The sequence below is a fragment of the Trichoplax adhaerens genome, genomic scaffold, assembly GCF_000150275.1.
Source record: "Trichoplax adhaerens TRIADscaffold_22 genomic scaffold, whole genome shotgun sequence".
NCBI lineage: Eukaryota > Metazoa > Placozoa > Uniplacotomia > Trichoplacea > Trichoplacidae > Trichoplax > Trichoplax adhaerens.
In genome coordinates, this window is record NW_002060963.1 from 33,500 (window position 1) to 61,188 (window position 27,689).

Below are 27,689 nucleotides of genomic sequence, written 5' to 3' on the forward strand. Positions count from 1 at the left end.
CAGTCCTACACACACTCAATTAAGAGCATATGCAGCCCTCAAGAAGAAGAACAAATCATCCAGTACTCACCGTTAGGCGGACCGTCAGATTCATTCCGAAATCCAACTACGAGCTTTTTAACTGCAACAACTTTAATATACGCTATTGGAGCTGGAATTACCGCGGCTGCTGGCACCAGACTTGCCCTCCAATGGATCCTCGTTAAAGGATTTAAATTGTACTCATTCCGATTACGAAGCCAGATGGCCCCGTATCGTTATTTCTTGTCACTACCTCCCCGTGTCGGGATTGGGTAATTTGCGCGCCTGCTGCCTTCCTTGGATGTGGTAGCCGTTTCTCAGGCTCCCTCTCCGGAATCGAACCCTAATTCTCCGTTACCCGTTGTAACCATGGTAAGCCAATACCTTACCATCGAAAGTTGATAGGGCAGAAACTTGAATGAAGCATCGCCGGCACAAGGCCATGCGATTCGATAAGTTATTATGAATCACCAAACACCGGGCAAGCCCGCATTGGTTTTTGATCTAATAAATACATCCCTTCCGCAAAGTCGGGACTTTTCGCATGTATTAGCTCTAGAATTACCACGGTTATCCATGTAGTAATGTACGATCAAATAAACGATAACTGATTTAATGAGCCATTCGCAGTTTCACAGTACAAGTGCTTATACTTAGACATGCATGGCTTAATCTTTGAGACAAGCATATGACTACTGGCAGGATCAACCAGGTTGCTATTCACAAAGCAATTATACTCAATTCACAATCAAGTACTTAAAATAAGTACAATCTTGCACAATTGAACTATAAATTACTCTGTTGAACTATCAAAATACAATGATAGCTCATAGTGCTACAACAATTTGTATCAAGGTATCTAATCTTACTTGACATTTCCGTCACGGGAATGAAGTAAGAAATACCTATTTTATTTGCCACATCTTTGACACTTCTCCTTACTGGTAGCCCATGAAGTTTTTCAATGGATTGATAAAATCAATGTTGAAGATTCATAGTGCATACACAGTATTTGATGAAACACAAGGTTTCAATTTGCTAGGTTTGTATAGATTGGCATTGCCTATCACATACAACCACATCGTAAGCGATTTGCATCGCGATTGATGCATACAACTGTGTTCGATCGAAATGATCTTACAGCAATTGTATAGATTACAGTCACATAGCCTTAGTCTAGCAGTAATGAGACAAGATTGTTCGATTTACTGCCTTACTAATGGCTTATATCAACTGACTGTCGATGATAGAGATTTGTTCGACCAATTGACCCAGTGGATTAGACTGGTATATGATCAAAACGCTATTGGAGTATTTTTTCCGATTTCGAATTTTACTCCTCATATAAACAGTCGAAAACGGCTAAGATAAACCGGATAATCGGACTTAGAAATTTCCTTAACAATTGTTTCTCGCATGCGCAGTATCAATTTTGATTGTTTGGGAGGGTTACGGCGATAAGGTGGGTGGGATTTATACCAATATAATACTGTAGATTAGAATTATTAACAATACAATGTACGATAGTACATTCTGTACGGAACTTTAAGCTTACCTGATAGAGTAAATTCTATTTATGATCGTTACTCATATTGCTTTTCAGAAAGGATAAGTTTGTTATCCTCTACCAATAGAAGTTTACGCAAAGATTACTATGACGCATGCGTACTATGCTATAGTAGAAGCGTCACATGTTTGCACGACTTTGGTAACAAAAATGCGCACGCAGTTCTATGCGCTTGCGCTGATTAGTAATTCTGAAACATTACATAACTACAAACTGCGTGGAACATTATGGCGATAAACTATGCAGTATACTGTACAGTCCTTGTATGGAGCAAATCCACTTCATGTGTATCTAAGAAGATTCAACCGTGTTTGCTAGCAAGTGAAACCTTAAACGGATTGAAACTACTCTAGATTCAATTTAGAATAACGGAATTCTAAATACTTATTTCTCTTATGATCCTTATCTTTGTTTAATGTAGTTAATATTTATAACGTACATTGCATTGTCCAGTTATCTTAGCAATATAATGTAATTTAAGCTGATAATGATCTAAACCAATACATTGCTGTAAATATAAGAGAAAAGAGCCAACAACACGGCGAGGTTATTTGCTAGTATTATTGCATAAGATATTGCCATTAGGTGTTTAAAGTACAGCGTGAGATAAGCTGATCTTAAATTTCCCGTACTTTAATCATATCGTGGTTAAATCGAATTATGCTGTAAATGCAGTACAAACTATTCATGCATGGTGATGAAATAAAGTAGGTTCACATAACACGAAGGAAATTTTAATGAATGGGAGCACAGTCCTAGTAAATTCCGTTAAAATATGGAAACCATCGATACCAGCACATTAAAATGGAATGAATATATTTTATAGGTAATATCAGATTTATTATAAATTAGGACTTTATTATTTCAATGGATAACTACACGTTACTTCAAAATTTATAACAAATTAAATATGAACAATTGAAAAAAAGTGGATCTGTGCTATGATATGCGATTCGCTCAAAGGCGAACCTACAATATCTGATGTAAGCTGTACTATCAATCAATGCTGCGCAGATAAGTCTTGCGCTGTTCTGAAAAAGAAATCGAGCACAATTTACGTTCAATTAGATGTAAAAGTCTGAAAAAGATATTTTCGTGAAGTAATTTCCATTAACATTCACATTTATCCTCTCGCAGCCACCTAAAAAGCGATAATCGAAATATTGATGTTAGGAATCCTATTGCTATTTCGTTCCAATCTTAAAAAATCGTTAACCTTTATGGAAAGAAATCCTATAAAGTTGTAGATATTGTACTTACGAGGTCATCAATCTTGAGTATACTTCTCACAGTTTCCGAAGCTAATTGAATGGCACTACTGGATACTAACAATGGCTGTACAACATTCTCTTCTAAGATATCGGTGATTAAACCCTAATCGAGATTCGAGCAGGTAATTACATTTCACATTAATAAAAACCATTTGCAAATCACGTAATCTATTAAATACAGTCTAGATGCATCAAATTTACCTTCTTAACATTTATCCCGGCTGTCTTTTCACCATTGGCATGCCTATTACGAAGCTCTGTCACAACTGCGACAGGATTTAGTCCAGCATTTTCAGCTAAAGTATAGGGAATAACCTCGAATGCCTCGGCAAAAGCACGAACACAATATCCATCCATTCCAGACAAAGTTCTGGCATGTTCAGCCAATCGTAGTGCAACTTCAATTTCTGGAGCTCCACCGCCGGCAATCAAGGCTCTAAGCAAATTTGTAATGTTTAGTAAGCTAAAAACAACGTAACGCGAGATGATTAATTACTCACTTATTCTTAACCAGGCATCTTATAACACATAAAGCATCATGTATCGAACGTTCTGCCTCCTCTAAGACTAACTTATTCGAACCACGTATAGTAATAGTTACGGTTCGGCCGGGATTAGCAACCCCCGTAACCTTGATAACTTTATTAAATCCGGTATCAACCTCTTCTACTAAGCCAGCACTACCTAGAACATCAGGAGTCAAATGATCGACACTGGCTGCAGGCCTACATCCAAGGCTCTAAGTATTGAACAGCAACCATTATGCGGAAATATTTATAACTGATACTTTATATAGCTTGACAAATCATGGTAATTTCTAGAATTACAACATTATAAAAACATAATATTACATCACATTACTCACTTTGCATACAAATTCAATATCTTCTCTCTCGATATCTCGAACAATCATAATTTTCATTTTCGCTAAGAAATGTTCTGCTAGATCGCTCAAAGCATCTCTGCATAATAGTGTGATTAAATGCCTTGCTGTATTATACTAAATATTCGTTTAAACAGGTAAATTTTATAGTTGAAGGAATTCATTAATCACTACATTAGTGGTTGCTAACCTAAGGATGGACTTTTGAATGAGTAATACATTGCAACCACTTTTTTTAATCTTCTTGCATAAATTAAGTATATACTGTCTCTCCTCCCGCAAAACGCGATCCATTTGCGAATAGTCTGATATGACTACTTGATTGTCCATCTATAAATTAGGTATGTGAATATAATTATTACAGAAGTACAGTACAATTGAAAGTACTGGATATGCTCCACTATATAGTGTGTCACTATGTAACTATATCATAAAGTAGTTCTTCGTATATCCTTTTAATGATTTACGTTAAATGGATAAGCGTTGCTCACATAATGACAATTTAACAGCATCTGACATCAATATTACTATAAAATCTTTATGTAACTTTTCAAATCTTACATCAGTTTTAGGAGCCGATAAACAGAATTGAATTAACCCAATTTTGGCCTTCTCTACTCGTGTAATTCCGCCAGCGATATGGGAAGTCTTTTGAGTAAAGACTAATCCATCGACTAGTTCGGTATCATCGATTGTTCCTCTATTAATTAAAAACGTTTCAGCTCTGAGAATCTTGACTCTCGCTGATCATTTATAGTGCCTAATAATATAGCATACCAAATTTATTAATATATAGTTAAGACTTACCCAAGCAATCTGACCAATTTGATGTCCCTTAAATCAACGTTAGATGCAGTCTTAGGGTCGATCACACGCAATATAGAATCTACTGCGATAGGAGCTAATAAATTGGAGTACTGAGAAACAACTTTAGAATTTAGTGATGTTGAGGCGCTCTTTAGCAATGATTCCCGATCGCTCAAATCGACTGGAGTCGCCAATTTTTTCAACAGATCCACAGCACCACGCGCTGCAACCTGGAAAGCATCTGCTATGGTTGTTGGGTGGATTCCTGTAGGCGGAGAACATAAAAGTTACGGTATGAGTACGCTTATTTCGGATTTTACGTAACTCTTAAAACTTTCAGATATAAATACCCTTAGCTAATAATTGTGAGCTAGCATTTAGCAAGCTGCCTGCCATAACCACAACTGAGGTTGTACCATCGCCAGCTTCAATGTCTTGAGCTTTGGATAGCTCTACCAGCTATAAAAGTTATCAAAAGAGAGTGCTAAGAAAAAGGCTTTGCTAATATCTCTTATAAATGTTAGACAGACCACAACATTCATCAATGATAACAGGTGTTCTTATCCACAACTACATTACGAAGTCATGAATCATTATTTCTAGTATAACTTAGTAAGAGCTAGTAATATACATTAGTTTTAGTTAATTCCTACTTACCATTTTCGCTGCTGGATGGAGAACTTGCATCTGTTTAAGAATTGTGGCACCATCATTTGTGATAGTTACATCTCCATTTCCACTACGAATCTGCGTCATAAGGATTGTGTAAAGAAAATCGTTATTGCAACAACTGCTAAGTTTATCTTGTAGGTAAAGCAACATCTCAAATTCACAAACTGAGTAGTCAAAATTTATTCGGTATCACACTACAATGATTTCGCAATTTCTTCAAAGCTAAATCTTACAATTACCGTTTTAAATACACATACAATATACATGATTAGAAAAGTAGGAAAACTAGTTGTACTGCGTAATAACACCCGACTGCAGTCATACGATAGAACAAATGATAACATTTGGACAACCCATGGTAATGGCTTATGGCGCCGATATAGCACACTGTACTTACCATTTTATCCATTCCTCGGGGCCCAAGACTAGTCCTGATGGCGTCTGCAATGGCTAATAATGAAATACGAAAGTTACTAATTAATATAAGTTGGAATACTCCAAGTAACACACCAATTTATCCATTTCCTTTCATTGTAGTCTATATTCTGCTATCGATTTATTTTTTCAATTCCAAATAAGCACCTTTGGCGGAGACAATGTTACTGTCACGGATTTGCGCCGGTTTGTCTTTATCACGAAATTGCTCATCGTGAGACTTGGCATTCGAATTTGAAGCTCCAGGCATGTTCTTCAACTTCTATATTAATAATTGCAGTACTTTGGATGATTAGATGTAATGCAATCTGAATCGATTTTCAGTCGATAGGAAAATATCAGACAGCTTGATTGAAAGTCTATTTCAAGATCTGCAGCCCTCGATCGCGATGATTTGGACAGTACAGTTTCAACGCTCAAGTTTCAACTGACGTCAAAGTTTGCACCGTACTGTACTGTACTGTACTGTCCACTACACACTCACATACTGGACACAGAGTACAGTACTGTACGTACAGTATGATTGTGTCCATAGTGATGCTAGACAGTATGATTGTATCCATAGTGATACGGTACACTATCTTTACCTGTACTGTAATTTACAGTATTGTACTCAAAGTTTTTCCACACGATGGTGCACTGTACACTGTAGAGTAGGGGAAAACGTACTGTATAGGGTACAGACCGTACAGTACTGGAGAAAACTCATATTGCGCCTGCGTGATGGACACTAGCACAGACATTTCAGTATCGTCCCAGGCATTATACCTAAAACGCACCATTGCAATGGTAGCTCATCTCGTATGCCGACTCATAGTAGGAGGGAAGGAGTAGAGCCATGGAGAGCCTAAAAATGAACAGTATTCCAGAAAGATTATCTGCAAGATATAAAGGGTGAATACTTATTTTTGAAGTCTTTACTAAATGCTTTCAGTTGTAACTTGTAACGAGTACTTGTTAGTTGCTGTGTACTGTAATGGACAGAATGAGCTGTCGATATGGGTTGCAAGCAATTCGTAAAACTAAAGTAAGCATTTTCTGATTTCTGATGCAATAGAACTTTCGCTTATTTCACCATACGAGATCGCTTGCCGGTGACTTTAACTCGAGTTATAGATGGTTTAAGTAGAAAAATTTCCAAATTGAAGGCCGAACATAATGAGGTTGGAACTTACTATATTCATTATCATTAAAAATGGATATGTTAAGGATAATAGTGTAAAATCTTGAGTATTGCGTACTTGCGCGTATAGTATAATTTACATCCCCCCTTAAAAGACTTATGAAATAATTATGTGTATTGTAGATTATGCCTATAACTCATTCATTTGTATTTCTAGGATGTTGCAGAAGATGCTATTGGCATTATTTCCAAATTAAGCAAGTTAAGGAATGAAATGCAGACTAATAAAGAGATTCCAGAATTAAATGATGAATTTGAAGACTTACCAATATGGAACAATTACCTAAGAAATGCTGATCAGTTGCAGGAATCGGAACGACCTTTAAAATGGTTTACCGCTTCCTGGCTATTTACGGAATGTTATATGTACCGTGGTATTTTTTCTGCCATCATGGCTAGGCAAGTTTGACGGAGTCATTAGTATAAATGATATCATAAACTCTAGTTGGAATTAAGCTTTAATAGACTCAGCTGTGGTTATTAGGAAGCGTTAAGTAATTCATTTGCAGTACACTATAATAAAGGACAATATACCGTATTGTGGTTAAGGCCTTGACTAATAACGTAAATCAACGCATTTTAAAATGGTTGATTAATTTATAGATATTACTTGTAGATACTGATTTCCTTTCATTGTAGTCAGTTCCTAAAGTCATATGACCCGTACGAAGAACAGAAGCAGCAATCTTTTCGTCCGGAAGATAATATTTACCCATCTGTTATCCAATTAGCCATGAATGCTGGCCGTTCTGCAGAGAAATTTAGTCAACTGCTTCAGGTAATAAATGTCACTTTGAAGTATGATCTGAAAAAAAAGGAGCTAATTATTCACATAATCACGTTGCAAATAAAATCGTCATAGTTAGTCTATTGCCATATTTATTGTGAATTATTGAAATGTACTAAACATTATTATTACTATGCTTTCAAAAACTGATAAATCAATATGAGCTTGACCTAATTACACATTTAAATCAACATTTTTATATAAATTAGTTCTCGCTATGGGGAAACATGTTTGACCTTTCACTATTTGGTAATGTGGATGTAAGTACCAAACTTACAACACAATTGGAAACAATAAAATCAAACATTCTGTCGAATGACGATAGACAGATATATAGCTCTTTGGAATATCGGTGGCATAATGTACCAACGAATCAGAGACGAATAGATTTCGTTTTGGACAACATTGGACCCGAATTCCTCTTTGACTTGTGCTTAGCAGAATACTTATATCGAAATAACATGGCCAATCAAATTTACTTTCACGTTAAGAGCATACCTTGGTTTGTTTCTGATGTTATGCTAAAAGACTTTTTTTGGCAAGTTGAAACAATGAAAGTGGCTCACAATTGCCCAGTGATATCAGAGTTAGGTCGTAAAGTACATCAATATATTCAAGACGGTGTCTGGCAGATCGTTGAGGATTCATTCTGGACGACCTGTCATGATTATAACGATATGAGAACTATTGCGCCAGATTTATATAATTCTTTGGAGAAATCTTCTTTAGTAATCCTCAAAGGTGATTTGAACTATCGAAAGTTAATAGGCGATCGCAATTGGCCTCACACCTATCCATTCAAACAAGCACTGCGATCTTTTCGGCCAGCTCCATTAGCTGCCTTACGGACCATAAAAGCTGATTTAGTAGTAGGATTAGCGGATGGTGTAAGCGATGAATTATCAAAGCAGGACAGTAATTGGATGACTTGCGGTAAATACGGTCTTATCCAATTTTGTGACTCTAAGTTATTGGCAAATTCTGAAATGGATGCCTCACGCTAGTAAACTTTTTCACCTTGCTACATCGTGAATACCATACGTTTAACGTAATTGAGTCAGAACTGTTATCTAGTTGAATGACCTATATTTTAAATACATTTGTAAATAAGAGTATTTTATGACAATGCGATATGTGTTCGATCTTAGATCAAAGAAAATATTCTTATATTCACTTAATGTGTTGAATAAAATTGTTTCAAAATCTAAGATTATATTGCTCGATCCTCTCAATTCCTAGTAGTAGTCGATACCAAGTAGCAGTTGATTTAAATGATTTAACGTAACATGTTGCGAATTTATTAATATTTATGCAACCTTGACTATTTACGGATATACTATGTACCAATATTTCTCTAGTGTTAGGTCACAAATGCGTTTTCTAAACTGTCGTAACTAAAGACGAACCATTACCATGGTATGAAATTCATTGCGCACTTGTTCAATTATCTGATAGCATAGTTTTTTTGTATAATTAATTTCGTATACTAAGCAATCAGATCGTGAACGAATCTTTGCCATAAGCACGTAGAATCATATAAGAATGCCACTTAAATATAGATGATGGAACTGTGTATGGTGATTATAGGGATAAATTATCTGATGCCCTCGGCTTCAATATAAATTTTTCGTCCAATGCAACTCTATGATCATAGTCTTTCTACTGTACAGTGAACTACAAACTTATCAAACAAGAACTGTGAGAACTTGAGTGCTGTATAATTTCACGTAAATTTTGCCCTAATTTCATTTACTATCGTACTGTATTGGAGGCACATTATGCTGCTCAGGTTATTCAGAATCGCGTTGACGTTACAGTATGTGGTCACAGTTTAATCCTCTATAAAAAAACTAACTTATTCTTGGTAAGCTGTACAAAAGTGTGCGTACAAAAAGCGATCAAAAGTAAACTTGAAACTTATTGAATAAAAATTATTCTACAAGATATAATTTCTGGACTATTGGATGGATTACATTGCGGCAAGTAGCTAAGAGTGACGCAATTACAAAGTCAAGTTTATTTCAACAGAGTAGGTAATAAAATAATATAACTGTTGTGATAAAACCGATCACGAAATTACAAAATTCGTAGAATATTAGAATTTTATTAGATCTTTATACAGAGATAATCTACGCACAGCTCTACTGTAGTCAAATCTAACTACTGAATAAACTTAAGTTGTCAGATTAGATACTCTCCGTTGCATTTGCAGCTACTGCCTCCAGCATAACTATATTTTAAACTGCAACGATTTAAGCAAGGCATTAAACTAAATTAATGTAGCTATCAATTCTCACGTGCGTTAGTATTCAATACTACAGTAACTAATCTCGGTAACATTCAAAATTCTGAAGATAAACTTTCGTTTATAAAAAATACTCAGGCAGTGCAGTACTTGTCTCTACGCTGCCTTATAATAGTATTGCATTATATATTATGAACCAGTAAATATCAAGTAGTCTTGCATTCCGTAAAACATATTGGATGCAAAGTTGAGCCTTTTCTAATATGCTTTGCAAATTTGCTTTCACGTAGTTATACATTTCAATAGATTATAATGTTGGGTACCTATTAAGTTCATGACGTACGCACTACATGTAGTACTACGTTTACGAATAAGAGGATATGAATATGATGTTTTATTAACTTTTAAAGTCTACATATCACAGTGATGGTTATTTGCAAATGCAATACTAAACGGCTAATAGAAATGAAATGTAGGCCATATCCACACGTACAGACAAATATCTGCCATTCGTTACAAAACATTAATATCAATTCGATATTATTTACTACGGCTATGTTTAGATCGATCCAATCAGATAATTGTACATGATGATAACGTAGATTTTCTTATATACGTAAAATTACAATTACAAATGTATGCATGAAAGCGTTATTATAGGTACTGGACTAACGATTTTAGCAACATCGAATTAACAAATCATGCAATTGCCACAAACTTTCGGGCCAAATCGACTTATAAATTATAACATGTTCATTAGCATACTGTAACAGTGATAGTCAACTTCGTTTCACTTACATCACAATGTTATGACAGTCGGCTGACAAATCGATTTTACTTGCTTTATAATTATTGATCATGACGGTAGCTTATACATGTAATTACCGTACGAGTCATGCATGACCTTGCGCCAAAGTAAAATGAAATTATCACCATTATACAAGCATGCAGACCCAAATATTTGTATATGAGTGGTATACAGATGTAATAGAATGCGCGCAAGGATGTATTTCGTGCAGTAACACTAACATGTTATATATGATTATGTCTTATTAGTCATTAAGTAATGATTAAAGTTCAGTCGTACAGTACAAGAAAACATGCAAATTGTGTAGCACCTATAATTTTCGATATAATTGATAAACAAAATTTAAATCTCTGATTATGAAATCAAATTAAATCACCGAGATCCATCAGTAGCTCAGCTATAGCAGTGTGTAGCGTAGAATTTAAGTTTCATAATAATACAGTAGATACACCATAAATGAGTTATTAAGACTCTGTACAGTAACGTACCAGGTAAATCTTCTTACTTATTGTAATAATAAAATATTCATAACGATTAATTCAGTATACATTTGAAGTAAAAAGACAATTGGTCGGCATATTAATAAACTAATATAAAGACTCTGCAATTACTTCAATTTTGTAAAGAATACTGAAAACCGTTATCTTGCTTATCGGGTAGCTCATGGGGATTTAATATGCCAGGCACAGCCATTTGCCTTTTTCTTTTCTCTTCATCTGCTTTAGCCAATTCTGCTTCTCTTTCACTCAAAAATAAATCACTTACATCTTCCCCGCAATATTCCTTCGCCGAAAGTAATAAGTAATTAGATGAGGCTCAATTTTTAACAATTTCCCAAAACACGTATTTGATCTAAATCTAAACCACAAATACCTTTATTTGGACTAGAAAATCGCGCAGATGTTCTCGAAAAGCGTTTGTGTCTTCGTTGAGATCAAATAGGCCTTTCACGATAATGTGAATTTGTGAACTATACACAGTCAAAAAACATTATTGTTACAGAAAAATTTCGATCAATATCCCAAAATTATAACAATAGTTCATAATTGTATTTCTTACTCTAGTAAATGAGGGTAAGCCTGCTTCAGCAAACCACCAATAAACTCCAACAAATACGTTCTGTTATCCATATTAGGGTTAGGAGCATTGCTAGGATCATACAGTGGAATTTTAACTTTACCATTTTCGACAATACGGAACATATAAGCCAGTATCTTTGCCTGCTTGTTCAAACCTAAAAGAGAAGTACTTTCTTCATAATCTGAACTCTAACAGTCAAAAATCTCTATCAAACAGCAAACGTACTTGCAACATGGGATGAATCTGTTAGCACAGAAAAGACATGTTGCAGTAAAGATACATAAAAAGCTTGATAGAAACCCTGCTTAGCAGCATCGGCGGCTTGCAATTGCACATTTTCCAGAAATGTCTGCAGCATGTCCAGAGCTGTTACAGAATTGTATGATTACATTAGCACGGTATTATACAGAAATAATAAATGCATGGCAAATGTTATAACGTTTCAATCGATAAGCAACAAATAGAGATCTAACGATAATAAACGAACCTGTGTCTGCGACATTGCGCATCGTATGCTTCATACCCCAAATTATAGAATTAATTACCAAAGAAAATTCATCCGGTGGTATATGAAAAAAGGCTAGACATATATGCCAAGAAAGAGTCTTACTTAGACTATCCAACTCAACTCAATGATCTTATCGTAATGAAATATTTCTATACTCATAAATAGTACCTTCAAAAGTATGTTTCGTAATAGCTTGTAACAGCAAGTAAAAGTTTACACGATGTTCTGGGTATTCTTCGAAGTCCTTCAATCAGCGTATATATAAATTGACATTAGTAATAGAAAGAGCTATACAGACCACTGTCATACTATGCATACCTTATTGATCATATTTAATGTACATTGAAAGCTAGCGGTAAATATAACAGGAATATGGCCCATGATATGATTCTAAAATATGAACGTTTTGACAAATGTTAAAGAAGTAACGTCTTGGAGAATTAAAAATTAAATAGTCTAATCATTACTATGAGACTTACTTCTAATCGGTTTATAATTATAGCAAAGGAGTTTAAAACTTCCGGTTCTCTTGCAGCAGGAATACTCCTTTGATAATCACCAAGTACGGCATTCATTAAAGGAGGGATGAAGTTTTCGCAGACCTAAATATTTGGAGGTATGAAATTAAGCTATGTAGGTTAGAATTATTATAGTAGATATTATAAAACGTACGGTTTTAGGATCATGCGATTGCTCTATCCACTTCGATATCAATTTAAGGATTTCTTTCTTGATGGCTCGCATAGTTTTAATAACAGGTTCTTTAACAGCCGCTTCTCCTACAATTCATAACACGGAACAGTTAACTTATGATTTTTACTACGCCAGTGCAGAACAGAGTTCTTACCCCTAGTTGCAACACATGACAGGATACTTTCGCCTAAGGTGCTATATAAATTCAGCATTTCCAAATAATTTCGTCTCAACTGGACGATAAAGTCATGCCCAATCGATTTACAAGCTCTTCCATTCGTTTTTAGGATGCTGTATATGGTTTTTAAATTTTCTGGATCTTTAAGAATATCAGGATTCTATATACATAAATAGAATAAAATGATTGGAGATAATGATATAACAACAAGGGTAACCTCTAAATAACAATTGTTGTACTTTTGAAGCTTCGTTCAGAATTGTATCCCAGCTGCTATTTGGTAATGACATCAATTTCTCTATGAGTCTTTCCATTACGACCTTATCCTGTTTATTATCAACCCAATGTTGCATTTTGTCAATAGAAGTTGCCATAGGGCATAAAAATAAATCCAAATATTTGATAACTTACAGGTTGAGCGCTTATCATATACCCAACTGCTTCGTAAAATGTTTGAACCTAAGATAAGAAGTATTTTACAACGTTTCAAATACTTATACAACACATTAAAAAGAATTAGCACTACGAAATTCTATACAATCACAAATCACGAAACAAGCCGGTTACTTAATTCGAACCTGTTGAGGTTGCAAGTCACATATAATACTACTAAGGTCATTCAATATTGTCTCAATAAACGGCATAACTTCAGCTGATTGAACCTAAGGAAGAAGTTATAGAAAAATCGTATTCAATTCAGATTGTATTACATTAACAGTAGATAGATAACAGCAGCAAATATGAATTACATGTATAAAATGAGGTCTGCATTTCTGAGCAATCTTGATAAATGTATCGCATGCCATGTCCTGGACTCCATCATGTGTTTCTGTTTATAGAATAAACTTCAGTTAGTCTCGATATGCGCAGATGTGAAGCATTACTAAAATTCGTAATACAAACCGTGCATAAACTCGAAAAGTTTGTTAACAACAGTTTTCAAAAACTTCCAATGAGCCCTGAAAATAAGCTTCTGGGTTTAATGACATGTCTATTTTGTACTAACATTAACAGAGCAAAAGTAAACAAACCTTAAGAATCTTGGATATTGTCCAACAATGTACATAATGTTTGAAGCTATGATCGCTTTATTGTCTTTGCCTCTCTTTACTTCACACAATCCTAGTAAATCCTAAATAGTAGTCAACGATACTACTGTTACGATATTAAACATACCGAATGTTGGCAGAACTTTATACGTACCTTAATAACCGCAACAAGGAAGCGTTTTTCGCCTTCTTCATGCATTGCGCCGCTAATAGAGCCAATGGCCCAGCATAGCTAAGGCCATCAATAACAATCCCATTTAATAATAGAGAATCATTAAGATTATTACAATTAACTCTAATAACCTCTTTGCAAGTAATGGGACATTTTAAATATTTATCTTACCGTATTTAAATTTTTCCAAGACCATTCTGTGCCATTCACTTGGTTTTGCAACTTTTCGGTCATTATTCTCTCAATATCCGTATAGTCCAAGTGTGTTAAATATACTGGTAGATAAAAAATCGGTGCAGTTATAATTTCAAGATACATCTAATAAAATATATAGTATAGGAAAGAAAAGAGCTTCATCGGTACCTAATGTTTCTCTCATGCTCTTGTACATATTAATCGCATCAGTATCCTTCATAAATTCTCGTACTACTTCTCCATGCTCATTCTCAACTACTAATACCTTTAAAAGATTTAAAGCGTTAGTCATAATAATATGAGGTTTTAACAAATGACTCAGCACCAATAAATTGCGGAGATGATACTATAGTACATACCTCTTCAGGTTTGGCCATTCGGGAAATCATTATATATCGCACCTTTAGATAATACGATAGATTATTTTTAATATGACACAAGTATTTCTTAGCTATCTATCATTCTAAAATTACCTTCGATAGAACAGATTGGTAAAGTTGGCGCCTAGGCGTTTGATGCGTCGGTAGGCCTAAGATTGGGCTGGCAGTTGCAAGAGGACTCTCTCGATATAAATCAGCTGCCAATGTGTTCCAATATTCTAAGCAAATCTTAAATATCTCAGTTTCTTCCACTTCAGATATTAATACCAAGTAATGCAATGCCTGAGTTAAATAAAAGGAGTACCAAAAATTCGAATTTAACGAGACGCGTTTCAATATTTTAGGTCTAATATCTTTATAAGGAAATTACCTCAAGTAAGGGAGTGTGGAGGTCGACCTATAAAGTAGGTAAAACGGTTACAATTAGCAACATACCAATCAATACAGTCTTTCAAGATAACACAACGAAGTATGAGACTGACCAAATAAAGCATGGATGGAATACTATACAAATATTGTTATGAAAGCTTGACTTACTTTTGCCTCTAAAACATCTCCATGTTCACTGAGAAAGGTATGCAGGAATAAACTTAAATTTTGAATAAAGTATTGTTCATCATTTGTTCCATTTCCATACGCTTCCTTAATGTTAATTGATAAAGGAAGAATCTGCGATAACAAAACAAAAATCGAACCCAATAAGAAATTGTATATAAAGCGTTCATGTATGTAAATATCTGTTAATCATACTATCTATGCATACCTGTTTTAGATTTGCTAGAGTAGACGTAAACAGTTCTATAAACTGCCCTTCGTACTGCGAAGCTTTGATTCCAGCTATTTCAGCAAAAAAACAGTCAAATCAAGTAATGAACGAAAACATCTCATATTACTCAAGCTATTTGTGAGTTCTGTAGTTCTTACAAATTTCCGTAAGACATTTTAACGTTGCATTTCTGAATAACGGGACATTCAAGAACTATTTAATAGTTAAAATCGAAAACATCAGTTAATAAATGACGACTAATTATGTTAATAACGAAGAAAGTGAAACAAACTTTATAAATCATTGTGTTGATCAAGTTGGTTTCAAATATGTAGCCAAGCGGTATCCAACTTAGGAAGCGCAATAACGTCTAAATTATAAAATTTTTCGTATTAAATAAATCCAAGCATTTCAGCTACTATTAATCTCAAACTAAAATCAACTCACATTCAAAGTTGTACATATAAGCTGTGGATTTTGCGATGTTTCCTAATGTTGTTAAATGAAATACAATTACACTTATTAAGAATAAAGTATTACTTGATTTATTATTTTAAGTCTGTACTAACCATAATATGCTGGCACAATGCATATACTTCTGAAAATTCGTTGCACATGCTACATAAGAGTCTATATTAGTATTCGTAGCATTCAAATAAAAGAATAATTGCTACTACCAACCTGTCCTTTAAATGCTTAATTTTTCCTTGCGTCATTTGGCCTAGAGAGAACTCGAAAACATCCTCACTATAAAAAATGCGAGATCGGTCAACATTTATCATAATACCATTATAAGGATACATGCTTCAAATTTTAATCAATATAATTATAAGCCGCTATTGTCGACGAAAATACCTTAAGAGTTTCAGAATTACCAAATTGTTTTGACATAGTGACTGATTTGTACGACAAGATCCACAAATGTCACTGATAAAGGTTGGCCAGTTTTTGGGCCATTCTTTCTTTAAAATCTATAAATTATTACGATCTTATTACTACAATACTGAAAACAATTCAACGAGGTTGTCCTATATTAATATTGCGTTTACCTGTACCAGGATAATGTTCATCTTATTTAAGAAAGTTTTCTGTTTCTGGATATAATTTTAAGAATTGAATACAGAATATTCAGTTGTAACCAGGACAGAAATCAAGACAACTTTGATATTAACTATCTACGTACTTCTGCTAATTCCGTGTCAGAAGAGATCTTTATTATTTGGCCAACAGTGAAGTCTTTTATACCTGATAATATAATTCATAATCATTTAAAAATTTCGAAACAGTGATCTTGAAGGCAACCAAGTCAGTTACCTTGTCTTTGCTGTGGTGGCAAGACTTTCCATCTAGTTTGAATGACATACTCGAGAATTTGCAAAGCAAAATACTGAAACAAGTAGAACAAAGTAATTATGTTTATTATAAAATAATAATAATGTATAAAATTAACAGATCTTATTTATGCTTTCGTTGAAAACCTTCGAGTGGTCATAAGTTGACAGTTCTAAAATAGCTTCAACGACAGTCCAAGAATGCGGATGTTGCTTCAGTTCATCCAAGACCTTTTGTAAATATTGCCTCTACAAGAGTTATTTTGATAATAGCATTAAATATATGCTTTAATAAATCTCTCCATTAGTAAATAAAATATTTTGATTTAAGCTAAATAGACGGCGAAAACTATTTTATTATCTATTCATTATAGTCTACAATTATATTATGCCGGCAAAACGCATACCATTTACAATTTATACATACATTCTTTTTAAGTTTACTTGTCAAGTTGAAGGACTATCAAATATTGTATATTGATACTAGAATTTAACCGTTAAAATGAAAACATGAGTCCTGAAAGATATTTCTCATATAGAAATAATTTTATTCTACCATGTATCTGCTCTAATAATAACATTTTGTTGGGCTATTGTTATCGGAGGCAAAATTTGGCAATTAGTAAGGTATCAAGTTGCAAACATGCGACTGATACAAAGCGTTGATAGTTTTTTTTCAAGAAGATGAAGTTACAGTAATGTAGTCCATACAGGACTCTAACACTTGATATGAATTATACATAATTAATGGAACACATCTACATTTTCTTATCAACGGCGCATTAAAACGTTGGCTACAATAATGGTGACAGTAAAAATAAGCAACAGCCTATAGCTCAAACATTCGTCCACTTTAACGAAAGCATTACTATAAATGCAAATACTAGCTCTATATTGACGGCGGCGTAGAAATGACAAAAAAATGTCCATGATGATAGATGATAGCTACTTGATTTTATAATCAAATAGTCCAAAAGCTTACTACTCATATGCGAAAGCATATCGCTATATATCAATGATATATAACAAAAAAGTAATGGAGGACTTTAATTTCGATATGTATTCCGATGCGTAGTCATGCAATACAAATTGCGTACTTTTACTTTGTAATATACATGTTAGAGCATTTACACTTGCAGCAAGACTTAAATGAAAGACCTATTAGCATCTTGCTAGACAGGTTCAATGACTTAGGTATTGTACACATTTTCATACCAAGAGTATGCCAATTCGCTGAAGAGCCGTAATAAGGATATACATAGAGGAAGATAATATAAGGTAGATAAAACTACAACTATAGCACATCATGCCCATGAGTTGGTAGAGAATGCACATAGCAAGTTCAATAAAAGTAAATCAGCAGACGTGACATTAGTAATTTAGTATTACGCATAATAATAACGACTAAACTAGAATAGAAATACGCATTTACATCATTCATAACACAACTTAGCATTGTCTTTCGAACACGAGATATTCATGGCTACATCGTGAAGAAACGTGAAATAAAACGGTTGAAAGCCATTTCCAGAAGCAATAACAATAAAAATTTTTACTTCTAAAGTATAAAGTATCGTATAGTATGAATATAATTATTAATACGCGTATAGTACCGCAAGTCAACAATAATACCAATTACGTTGCTTGTAATTCATAAGTTTTACTGTAATATAGATCAAAGGAATGTACAATAAAACTAACTAAATGACAAATTACAGTATGATTATATAGTAAAGGAATATAAGTTACAAAATACCTGAGGCAATTCTCCGATGCACATGTTAACGCTAGCTAGTGTGCGATCCAAAATGTCAACAGGAAACTTTTGATTAAAATCGAGAAGTCTCTTTGCTTCATCCTCGTTGGGTAAGATAATGGCCATCCTTGATTTTATCTTAAGCGTAGCTATCTCGTAGTTTTGATGAAATCGTAATCACTCTAAATATTATGATAGAAGATTATCACTTTACATGCTGGTCAGAGCATCAATTAAGTTGTCAAAGCCGACAAAGAATTACAAATTTAACGTTAAGCAGCTCACTAACATGCAAGAGTAGGTAAAGCTTACTATCTGCGTATTGCAACAGCCTTGCCAGCTATGTACAGTGCAGCGATCAATGTACATGCTTATTAATATTAATGAGTGTAATAATAATTCGCCGATACGCTTAAACAGTATAAACCTAGTCGAGACAATGCTATTTTTGGCTAAACGATTAAATTCTAGGATAATTCGTTTACTCTCGCAACGCCTATTTGTTACAACGTATGATACCTGGTTTATTCTATGATGTTAATTACCGAAATTTTACTCTAGCAATAAAATAATTAGTAACCTGATAAAATAATCATATTTTCCTTTGGATGCAAATCACTTTCGCACCGTATAATCTCTTGCATAGGAAACTAATGTATGCTACGAAAGCGATCGTTGTAAAGAATGATGGTTAATAAATACCAGGTTTGAGATCCATAAGGTGCTACGACAATATCTACAGTTGGTAGAGAGCAAATAGATTCAGGCATGAACAAATTGCATACTCTGGTTGCAAGCTTCGTAGCACAGCTTGATATCATTACGAACTTTTAGCCATTACCAATGACACTAAAACAGTGTTTAAAATAATAGCCACTGAATAGTCACACATATGTTGATACCCGACTAATGGGTGATTTGTATTTATATAGTGACTCCTACACTAAGTTGTCGCAGATCCTGTTTAGGGCACAAAACCTGCAAAGATGTCGACTACATGCAGTACTTGTATGAAACGAATACTGATACTGCACGATATGTTTATTTAAGATTTCAATTCAGTTTATAACCATAACGTAATATCATTCATTAACCCACCCCACCCCCATCGAAAGAAATAACATTATTAATACTATATTAAATATCATGGAAAGAATTTCAATATTATTCCAAGAATAATAACATTCAGGTAGGTATTTCACTGTAATAACGGGTTTTGAGGGTTACTGTATAATGATAAGCATATCAACCAAGGGTTAAATTTGTTGTCAATTCCTATAATTGATGGAATACATAGTATGATATAGTAATATGTATTCATAGTCACTATAAGTCATATCTGCACCGTTGAAGTAGGCTGAAGAGAATATTACACGTTACAACTCTTACTCTGTGGACGCGATCATTAGTAATTGAACTATAAAAATCTTAACGGTCAAGCGGCGATATCTTACGAAGTGTCCAGTCGAACTTATTATGCAATCATAACTAAAGTGCGTGATATTCAAGCAATCTACATCAAGTACCGTTACTTACACGATCTTAGACGTAGACAGCAAACTATAAATCAAATCATCTACGTCAATGGCACATATTTTATTACAATTTAACTACCATTGGCAAGTTATTTCTGTTCCTGTAGTCTAGTAGAGTAGATACAGTACCTCAATTTGACAGCTTTCAGTATTGGACTGATGCTGCTAACCGTAATTTCTGATGTTTAGGATAAGATTATCATCAAGGTGGATGACTTTGCATCGGAAAAACTAATAATATCCGTAATTAAAATAACCTCTTCAATACTTTAATACTACTATCTTTTACGTATACTCTGATGGAAATGCAGCATATTAATAACACTCGATTGCATTAAAACTGTAACAACTCGTATAGTGCAGATGGTGCAGACGTAAAACTACCAATAGAGTGTCCAATAGCTAGATAGTAACTGATATATATTAACCCTATTATAATAATAATTATTGTATGAAATTGGAGAACGATCGGTGTACCATACTGGCAAGTACAGTACTTCTTCAATCCGATATTGATATTAACTCATCACTGTACTGCAATGATATCAATAGCTCATGGATTAACAATTTTGTTAACACTCTTACTGTACAGTATAAGTCTAACATTTCATGATAATCATTAATTAACGTGTATATCAATAAATTCAATGCTATCAATCAGGCATCGGTACATCAGTGGATTAATAACACTATAACGTAGTAGGGCTGGGTGCATTATGATTTGGAATTCAATAAAAATTAATTGAACTATATTATCGGCAGGCGATACTACTGACCATTAATGATTTATCTGCAGTGGCTTCGAAGCAATAACAACGACAACGTTCTACTTAAACGCTAACTTCAGTTACCTCGATCAAATGATAGTCATTTCAATTTCTGCATAATCAACTTGTTAATGCTTAGTACTGCATCGATGATAAGGAGCAAGTTGGAATTATGCCAAATACAATCGATTCAACTACAAGTTTTACTTGTTTCATGCTCAAATGTAACAATCCAGCATTGATTTCCTTCATCATGGTAGTCATGACTTCACGGTCGAGTCATCACTATCTGCTCACCATCATCAATTGCAACAACAATGACTACAAGTAAAAAGATTCAACGAGCTTGTGATGAAAAAAATTTGAAATGTTATTTCCGGGGATACCAGAAGTACAATCGCAATCATCATGGACAGTTATTTTCTCCAATGAATGTCAGCCATAAACGAACGCTACGTTATGATGAATAACTGCATTCTAAGCCTATATCGATGTCATGGACTAAACAAATTGATAATGGTCCAAATTGAAATCAAATTACCAATTGGAAAATCGTTGTTGGAATGTCAAGTGAAGTACTGATACTATGGCATCCTACTACTGTATTGAGAAGAAGCATTTGCTCCTTATCATAGCTGCTAGAGCTGATCGACACCAAAGAACGTCATCAAACTACTCGTCTTCACTCGATATTTCCATGCATTTAACACTTGCATATCGTTGAATTGGAATGAATGCAATATGCCACCACGCAAACTACATTATTGACACTAGGAAAGTAAGATTAGCAACGCAAAAGTGCTTACTTTCAATCACTTATTGTCATTGCCATACTGTACAGTACTGTAGATGGGTCATTAGGAGGAGTCATGAACGTACAACATACTTACTAGGTTGAACTGTCTTTTTGCGCGCTCTGGCTTTATCACTTTCAAGATTGGTGAACGTCTCTTATCCAAATTCAACTCAATTTTCAAGCCAGGCTATTTTGCAGCTTGTATCTTTACAGCGTAAGCCAATCCTCTGGACAATTTAGACGTAATAATCCAGCAAATACCTATGGAATAGTGTTGCTTTTTTCTCTTTCTGGACTGATCACTGACTAAAATTCAACTCGATGACTGATATTGTACCTACTGGAGCTTTGAAAATTGCTTACTGAACTCGACCAACGACTGCCTTAGTCTTTGTGTTCATGGCTTTGGTGCAAAGCGCAAGCTCGTCAAACTGGCTTGACGGGTTTTAAATACGTGCGCGCGCGCATTGCTTCCATTGTTTTCGTTTTGTCCGGTACAGCAACGTCATTCAAACTTTTCATTTCATTTCGGTTATGTCAGCTCTAAGTTGGCACATGTGCAGTGTAAATGATGACACCCCAAATATGGACTTTCAAGATACATACAATACAGTATGCAAATAATTCATAGTTATTATTGATTAGCTCTACAGTACTGTCATCCTCAGTCAGTCAAGTCAAGAATAGTAAAGACTGTAAACTTGCAGACACTACGCTACTGTTACTCTACAGTATTGTACTGTAGACTGTACACTGTACTGTACTGTACGGTGCTCTCCAGTAGACATGTTTATTGACCGTAAGATTATTATCGACGGTTGGTACATATTTACCGTACCGCCAACGTCAATACAAGAGATACTACTGGACAGTATACAGTATTCCACTATAGTATTAGTATTAGTCTAGGCTTATAGTGTACAGTATTGGAAATATCATTTGGAATGACTTTTATGCTCAAGATGGACGACATCCATGACTTCCATCATGATGCAGCATTATTGCTACATGATTCGTACTCAGAGAGATTTCTATGCGTATCTCGAAATAGAGCGACTCAAGACAATCATCATCGACATCGACACTTCCATAGGGCTGCCTTAGTGAAAGCTATGAACGCAGTCTGTCCTAAGTCATTTGAATTACTGACTACTATACTGAGAACTCAGTGAGATGTAAAAAGTCCTTTTGAACTTATGCCTTCGAATCAGGAATGCCTTCTTCTCACGTGTTGTACCGCTATACTACACTGTACAGTGCAGTACAGTACATCATCATAATGGTCACACTGTACTGTACTGTACTGTACTGTATGACTCACATACAGTACTGTACAGTACAGTACAGTAGCACAGTACAGTGTACAGTACACCAAAACTGCTTCTGCATGATACTGTAGATTTAGTAGTGTACAGTACAGTATAATGTACTGTACTCAGTGACGACATAGATTTGATACGACTACGTCACGAACAGAAAATTCAAACTGTTTACGCGATTATTCGAACGTGAAAGAATAATTAATTACGCTGTACAGTACAGTTAGTGTTGTTGCGGAACACTAACTACTGTATAGTACTGTACTTTGAAATTAAACGCGAAAATAGTATTATAATCATCATCACTTGAAATACCGGTTACGCCGGTGGAACTATGGAATCATAGTACATTGAAGATCACCATGGTGCGCAGTGACGTAGTCACTTTTAGGTTAATTTAAAGATGAAAATTTTTTCTTTGACAGCAAATCAAATCCTGGTTGTCATGTCGAAAAAAAATGACGATCGAAAATAAAAATTGGATTGAGTTCATCACACCGATCTGACTTGTAGTCTACAGTACTGTACTGTACAGTACAGCACAAACTGCACATGTACCCGTTGCTTGTTGTAGGCTGTACTGCTGTAGTAATGTCCGATCGTCCGCATTTCCCTCACCTTCAGTGCTATACTTACAGTGCATACAGTACTGTACGTACGTACAGTACTGTAGAATTGCGAACAGGGCAAAATTACGAGACGACAAGGCACGATTGCTCATTGGCCTGATCCCCACGATAAACAAGAGAAACTAGGGAAAATCGTGGAGATCAGGCCAATGAGCATTGAGCAATCGTGTCTAGTTGTCTCGTCATTTTGCCCTCCTGAACATCAAGTTAAAATCTACAGTACTGTATGGAAAAGCCGGAGTTGCGGTACAGTATAGTACACTAGTACAGTGTGAACCAGTTCGAATCAGAGTACTGGTGCCCTAAAATCACGAGAGCGAATAGAAATGTAATAAAAATTATTAATTATACGAATATACTGTAAAGCTGAATAATAGCACTCTTTAGAGTGCTATCGGCAAAATACAGTAAATTGTTGTAAAGCTGCAAAATTTTGTACTGTACTGTACTGTACTGTACAGTACTGTACTTGGTTAAGTGCCCATACGCAACTGTACAGTACTGTAATTTGAAATTCATACTTGGCATGTACAGTACAGTACAGTACAGTACAGTACAGTACAGTACTGTAGTTGTACTGTACAGTACAGTACAGTGGCTGATTATAATAATTTGAAAAGAGAGGCACGTGATACCTTCTGGCTATTGTTGTTTTCGGCCTTGGTATGTCTAGTTTCGAACGTGACGGAGTGCGCTGTAAAGCCTGTACAGCTCAAGCGTCAATTTACCGGATTTACCAGTTATTTGCGCAAGTTATTTATACTCGTGCTAGTACCGTAATGCCTGTATTGTACGGTACAGTGCGATACGTGAATTTCCAGTCTCACATCCGGTGGCCGGTACCGGTACCGGTACCTGTGACCTATATCCAGTTACTTGATTCAGGTTGCATAGTTACGGTACTCTTGTTTTTTTTTCTTCTACCCTCCTCCCTATGATCATGGAGCGTTGAATCTTCTTCATCTGCCTTCCTGGATACTACTGTTGTAAAGCTGAATAGAAATGACTTTAGCAAGCAATAACTACTAATATGCTTACTAATTTATTAACTAATCAGTTGGGGCCGATCGATAGGACCAACCTCGCTTTAAATATCCCATTCGATATTCGATATTAGCGCACAGTATTACTGAACAGTACTGGATTCAGTTGTCGTGATTGAAGTAGCCCAATATAGTTATTACAACATTCAATATCAAAAGGCAGCAAAAACTACAGCCTATTGTGCAATAACAGCGTAAAGTACAGTATATGGAGGAGCCGCTCGATTTACTCATTTCTTCATATGAGATATTGCAGTGGGTTCTGTATACTGTATTTGCACATTGGGTATACTTTACACGCACTTACAGGTGTACAATGGCGACCTGTACAGTCATTAATCATGAAAAGAAATGAATGGATAAACTAAAACCAGTCAAAAAAAGTGATTAGGTATTATTATTTTTTGTCGAAAAATTGAATAACTGCTTAATCATCGCGTTACAATATATCGTATGTAAGACTTTCATATTCATGCGCTGCTTTCAGTATTTGTCATCTTTATTGATGACCAACGAGTTCGGTTACCAAATACCCGTCCAGTTCATGAATAAGAATAAAATATCATTTTTATATCATTCAATTAGAAACGTATAGTAAATATATAGTGGATAATATTAATCAATTATAAATTAATTATCAATGGAGCTTAAGTATACTCCAACCTCGAAAATATCGACCATTTCTACATGATATATCTAAATTAAAAATCCTCTGTACTCAACCATACATACGCGTACAGTAGTTCAGTCTAAAGCACATTTTAGCCTTATTAGGTTTCCATAGACCATAGATAACACGTATACCCGGTCAAACCCCAAATATTAGTCTAAATCGTCCATACTAATAATAAAATATTGTTCTAGTCTTCAAGAAACCTATTTTTAACTAAAAAAATTTCAAGCACACCTTATCAAGGGAGTTTGAAAAAAATAGGTGCTAATCTTGGAATATCGATCATTTCAAGGTTCTGTGTTTATGCAATTTATTTAAGCCCAATCTGAAATGTTGTTTATTCCATTCCAATATACTACCGGCAACAATCTATTGTCGCCAAAAACATTTGAAAATAAGATTGGTTATACCGAGCATAAAGACAATATGGATATTTTCATCGAGATGGAGTAAAGTTGAGGTAGAAGCACATTCTTATATGATTTAATGTGTTTATTGGATACTTTTCAAGTTTAGATTAGATATACTTAAAAGTGTTTGCAACATTATACGATATAATAGTGCTAACTTAAAAACACTATAAAGTAAAGACTTTCAAACTGTAATAACTGATCAATATTTATAAGGTAGAAGTTATAGTGTTACTGTATTACGACATAGAACATGATGGATCGAGTTTCCACCATAATTTTGATCGTAAAGTGACGGTAAATCGTCTAGTCATGGCACAGTATAATACTATACTGCTACTCGATGCGAAAGAATCACATTTTCTTCATAAATAACATATTAAAAATTGATTATAGCTAAAAAAAAATGACAAGAGACGATTTGTATCATATCCTAATGAACACGATATTATCGACTATATTTGATCACAGCTTGTACTTAAGCATCAATTTATAATATTACTACAATATATGTAAAGTTATAATTATAAAGATATTCATAACCATATTCTTACACGTCTATAAATTAATTAAATAGCAATAGCTTGAAGTACATACGCAAAATTAATCATCCAATGCCAATAATTTAGCCCTAGATAGAGAATGTAATGGTGTACCATCATTTGTTGTAATGGTGTACCATCATTTGTTGAAATGGTTGATCAAATTGTGTAGATACTCATTCTTCTACACATGATAATTAATTAATCATACCATAGGCCCCAATAGTAGATAGTATAACTTTAAAATAAGTAAGATTGACAGAGTAAAATTGCATAATTAAAGATTTGTTATTAAAGCCACGAAATAGGATTATCACCCATGACTGATTACATGCGTAGAAGTAAGCAATTTTAAGAGAATGGATATAAGTCGATATAGACCGCCTATTGTTAATACATAGTTACCTAAGATTGTATGAGAATAGTTTAACTTATATGTTAGACAATAAGATAATTGTTTATAAATCGTGAATTTAGCAGAGTAATTTAGATAGTCTAATTACAGCTAGATAGTACTTGGTTGTTGTAAGACCAGTCTAATTTGTGTAATAAAGTGTAGTTTACAAGAAATTGTAGTTCTTGTTTTATTTTTTTGAAGACACTTTATCATATACTACTAGCCTGTAATATATTAAGTCTCTACTTAGTTGGTGACTAAAATCACATAATTAAGGCAAGATATTATGAATAGGTAGGATACATCCTCATTAGGACTACTTTATCATTAAAATACATCTTATATATGCCATATCTGCATATTAAACACACATTCATATTGAGAGAGATAGAAAGAGTTTTACACATAGACATATAGATCCAGACACGCATCTATGCTGTATACACTACAAGAATTTTTAACTTGTAGAATAGATATAATAACGCCCAAATAATTGAGGAGAAAAATTATTTTTATTGCACTATGTATAATATAAATTCTATCCATTCTACCATTAGTATACATGCAATCGTAAAAACCTAGTAGTAATTGATTATTATTTTACTTAAGGCCCACATTGGGCTTATATGAACATTAGCTCATACTCTTTATAATTATAAGACATATCATAGAAAGAAAAATACGCCTCATAACTATACAGTAATTTGCCGTCATTTATGACTTGACAGTTGAGAAAAATTGCAGATTTTTACTAATTAATTTCTGCCTGGGTAAAAGACTGAGAATGAGTA

The 27,689-nt window shown here is 34.4% G+C and overlaps 3 protein-coding genes across 3 annotated transcripts; 1 reads left to right on the plus strand and 2 right to left on the minus strand.

The window, feature by feature from the left end:
- Positions 1-2,467: 2,467 nt before the first annotated feature.
- TRIADDRAFT_63418 (uncharacterized protein) lies at positions 2,468-5,906 on the minus strand (the record flags this gene model as incomplete). The annotated part of the gene is made up of 12 exons (XM_002117194.1): positions 2,468-2,729; positions 2,849-2,962; positions 3,061-3,295; positions 3,360-3,598; positions 3,725-3,821; positions 3,933-4,072; positions 4,304-4,442; positions 4,550-4,814; positions 4,900-5,008; positions 5,207-5,296; positions 5,619-5,671; positions 5,804-5,906. The coding sequence occupies 12 exons, from the start codon at positions 5,904-5,906 to the stop codon at positions 2,712-2,714; spliced, it is 1,602 nt and encodes a 533-aa protein (XP_002117230.1). The 3' UTR covers positions 2,468-2,711.
- A 588-nt stretch (positions 5,907-6,494) lies between these two features.
- TRIADDRAFT_51013 (uncharacterized protein) lies at positions 6,495-8,630 on the plus strand (the record flags this gene model as incomplete). The annotated part of the gene is made up of 5 exons (XM_002117145.1): positions 6,495-6,550; positions 6,714-6,819; positions 6,997-7,242; positions 7,483-7,617; positions 7,836-8,630. 5 exons carry the CDS (start codon positions 6,495-6,497, stop codon positions 8,628-8,630), a joined length of 1,338 nt encoding a protein of 445 aa, XP_002117181.1.
- Positions 8,631-11,291: 2,661 nt separating this feature from the next.
- Positions 11,292-18,913, minus strand: TRIADDRAFT_51014 (uncharacterized protein; the record flags this gene model as incomplete). The annotated part of the gene is made up of 34 exons (XM_002117195.1): positions 11,292-11,462; positions 11,553-11,649; positions 11,739-11,913; positions 11,985-12,125; positions 12,247-12,339; positions 12,436-12,511; positions 12,586-12,657; positions 12,747-12,869; positions 12,940-13,046; positions 13,115-13,298; positions 13,378-13,464; positions 13,550-13,597; positions 13,717-13,800; positions 13,888-13,967; positions 14,042-14,097; positions 14,170-14,270; positions 14,342-14,419; positions 14,531-14,634; positions 14,723-14,819; positions 14,914-14,955; positions 15,028-15,216; positions 15,472-15,603; positions 15,698-15,771; positions 15,859-15,913; positions 15,993-16,070; positions 16,148-16,189; positions 16,270-16,318; positions 16,382-16,447; positions 16,556-16,671; positions 16,750-16,794; positions 16,884-16,945; positions 17,015-17,087; positions 17,179-17,280; positions 18,788-18,913. 34 exons carry the CDS (start codon positions 18,911-18,913, stop codon positions 11,292-11,294), a joined length of 3,225 nt encoding a protein of 1,074 aa, XP_002117231.1.
- Positions 18,914-27,689: the final 8,776 nt, after the last annotated feature.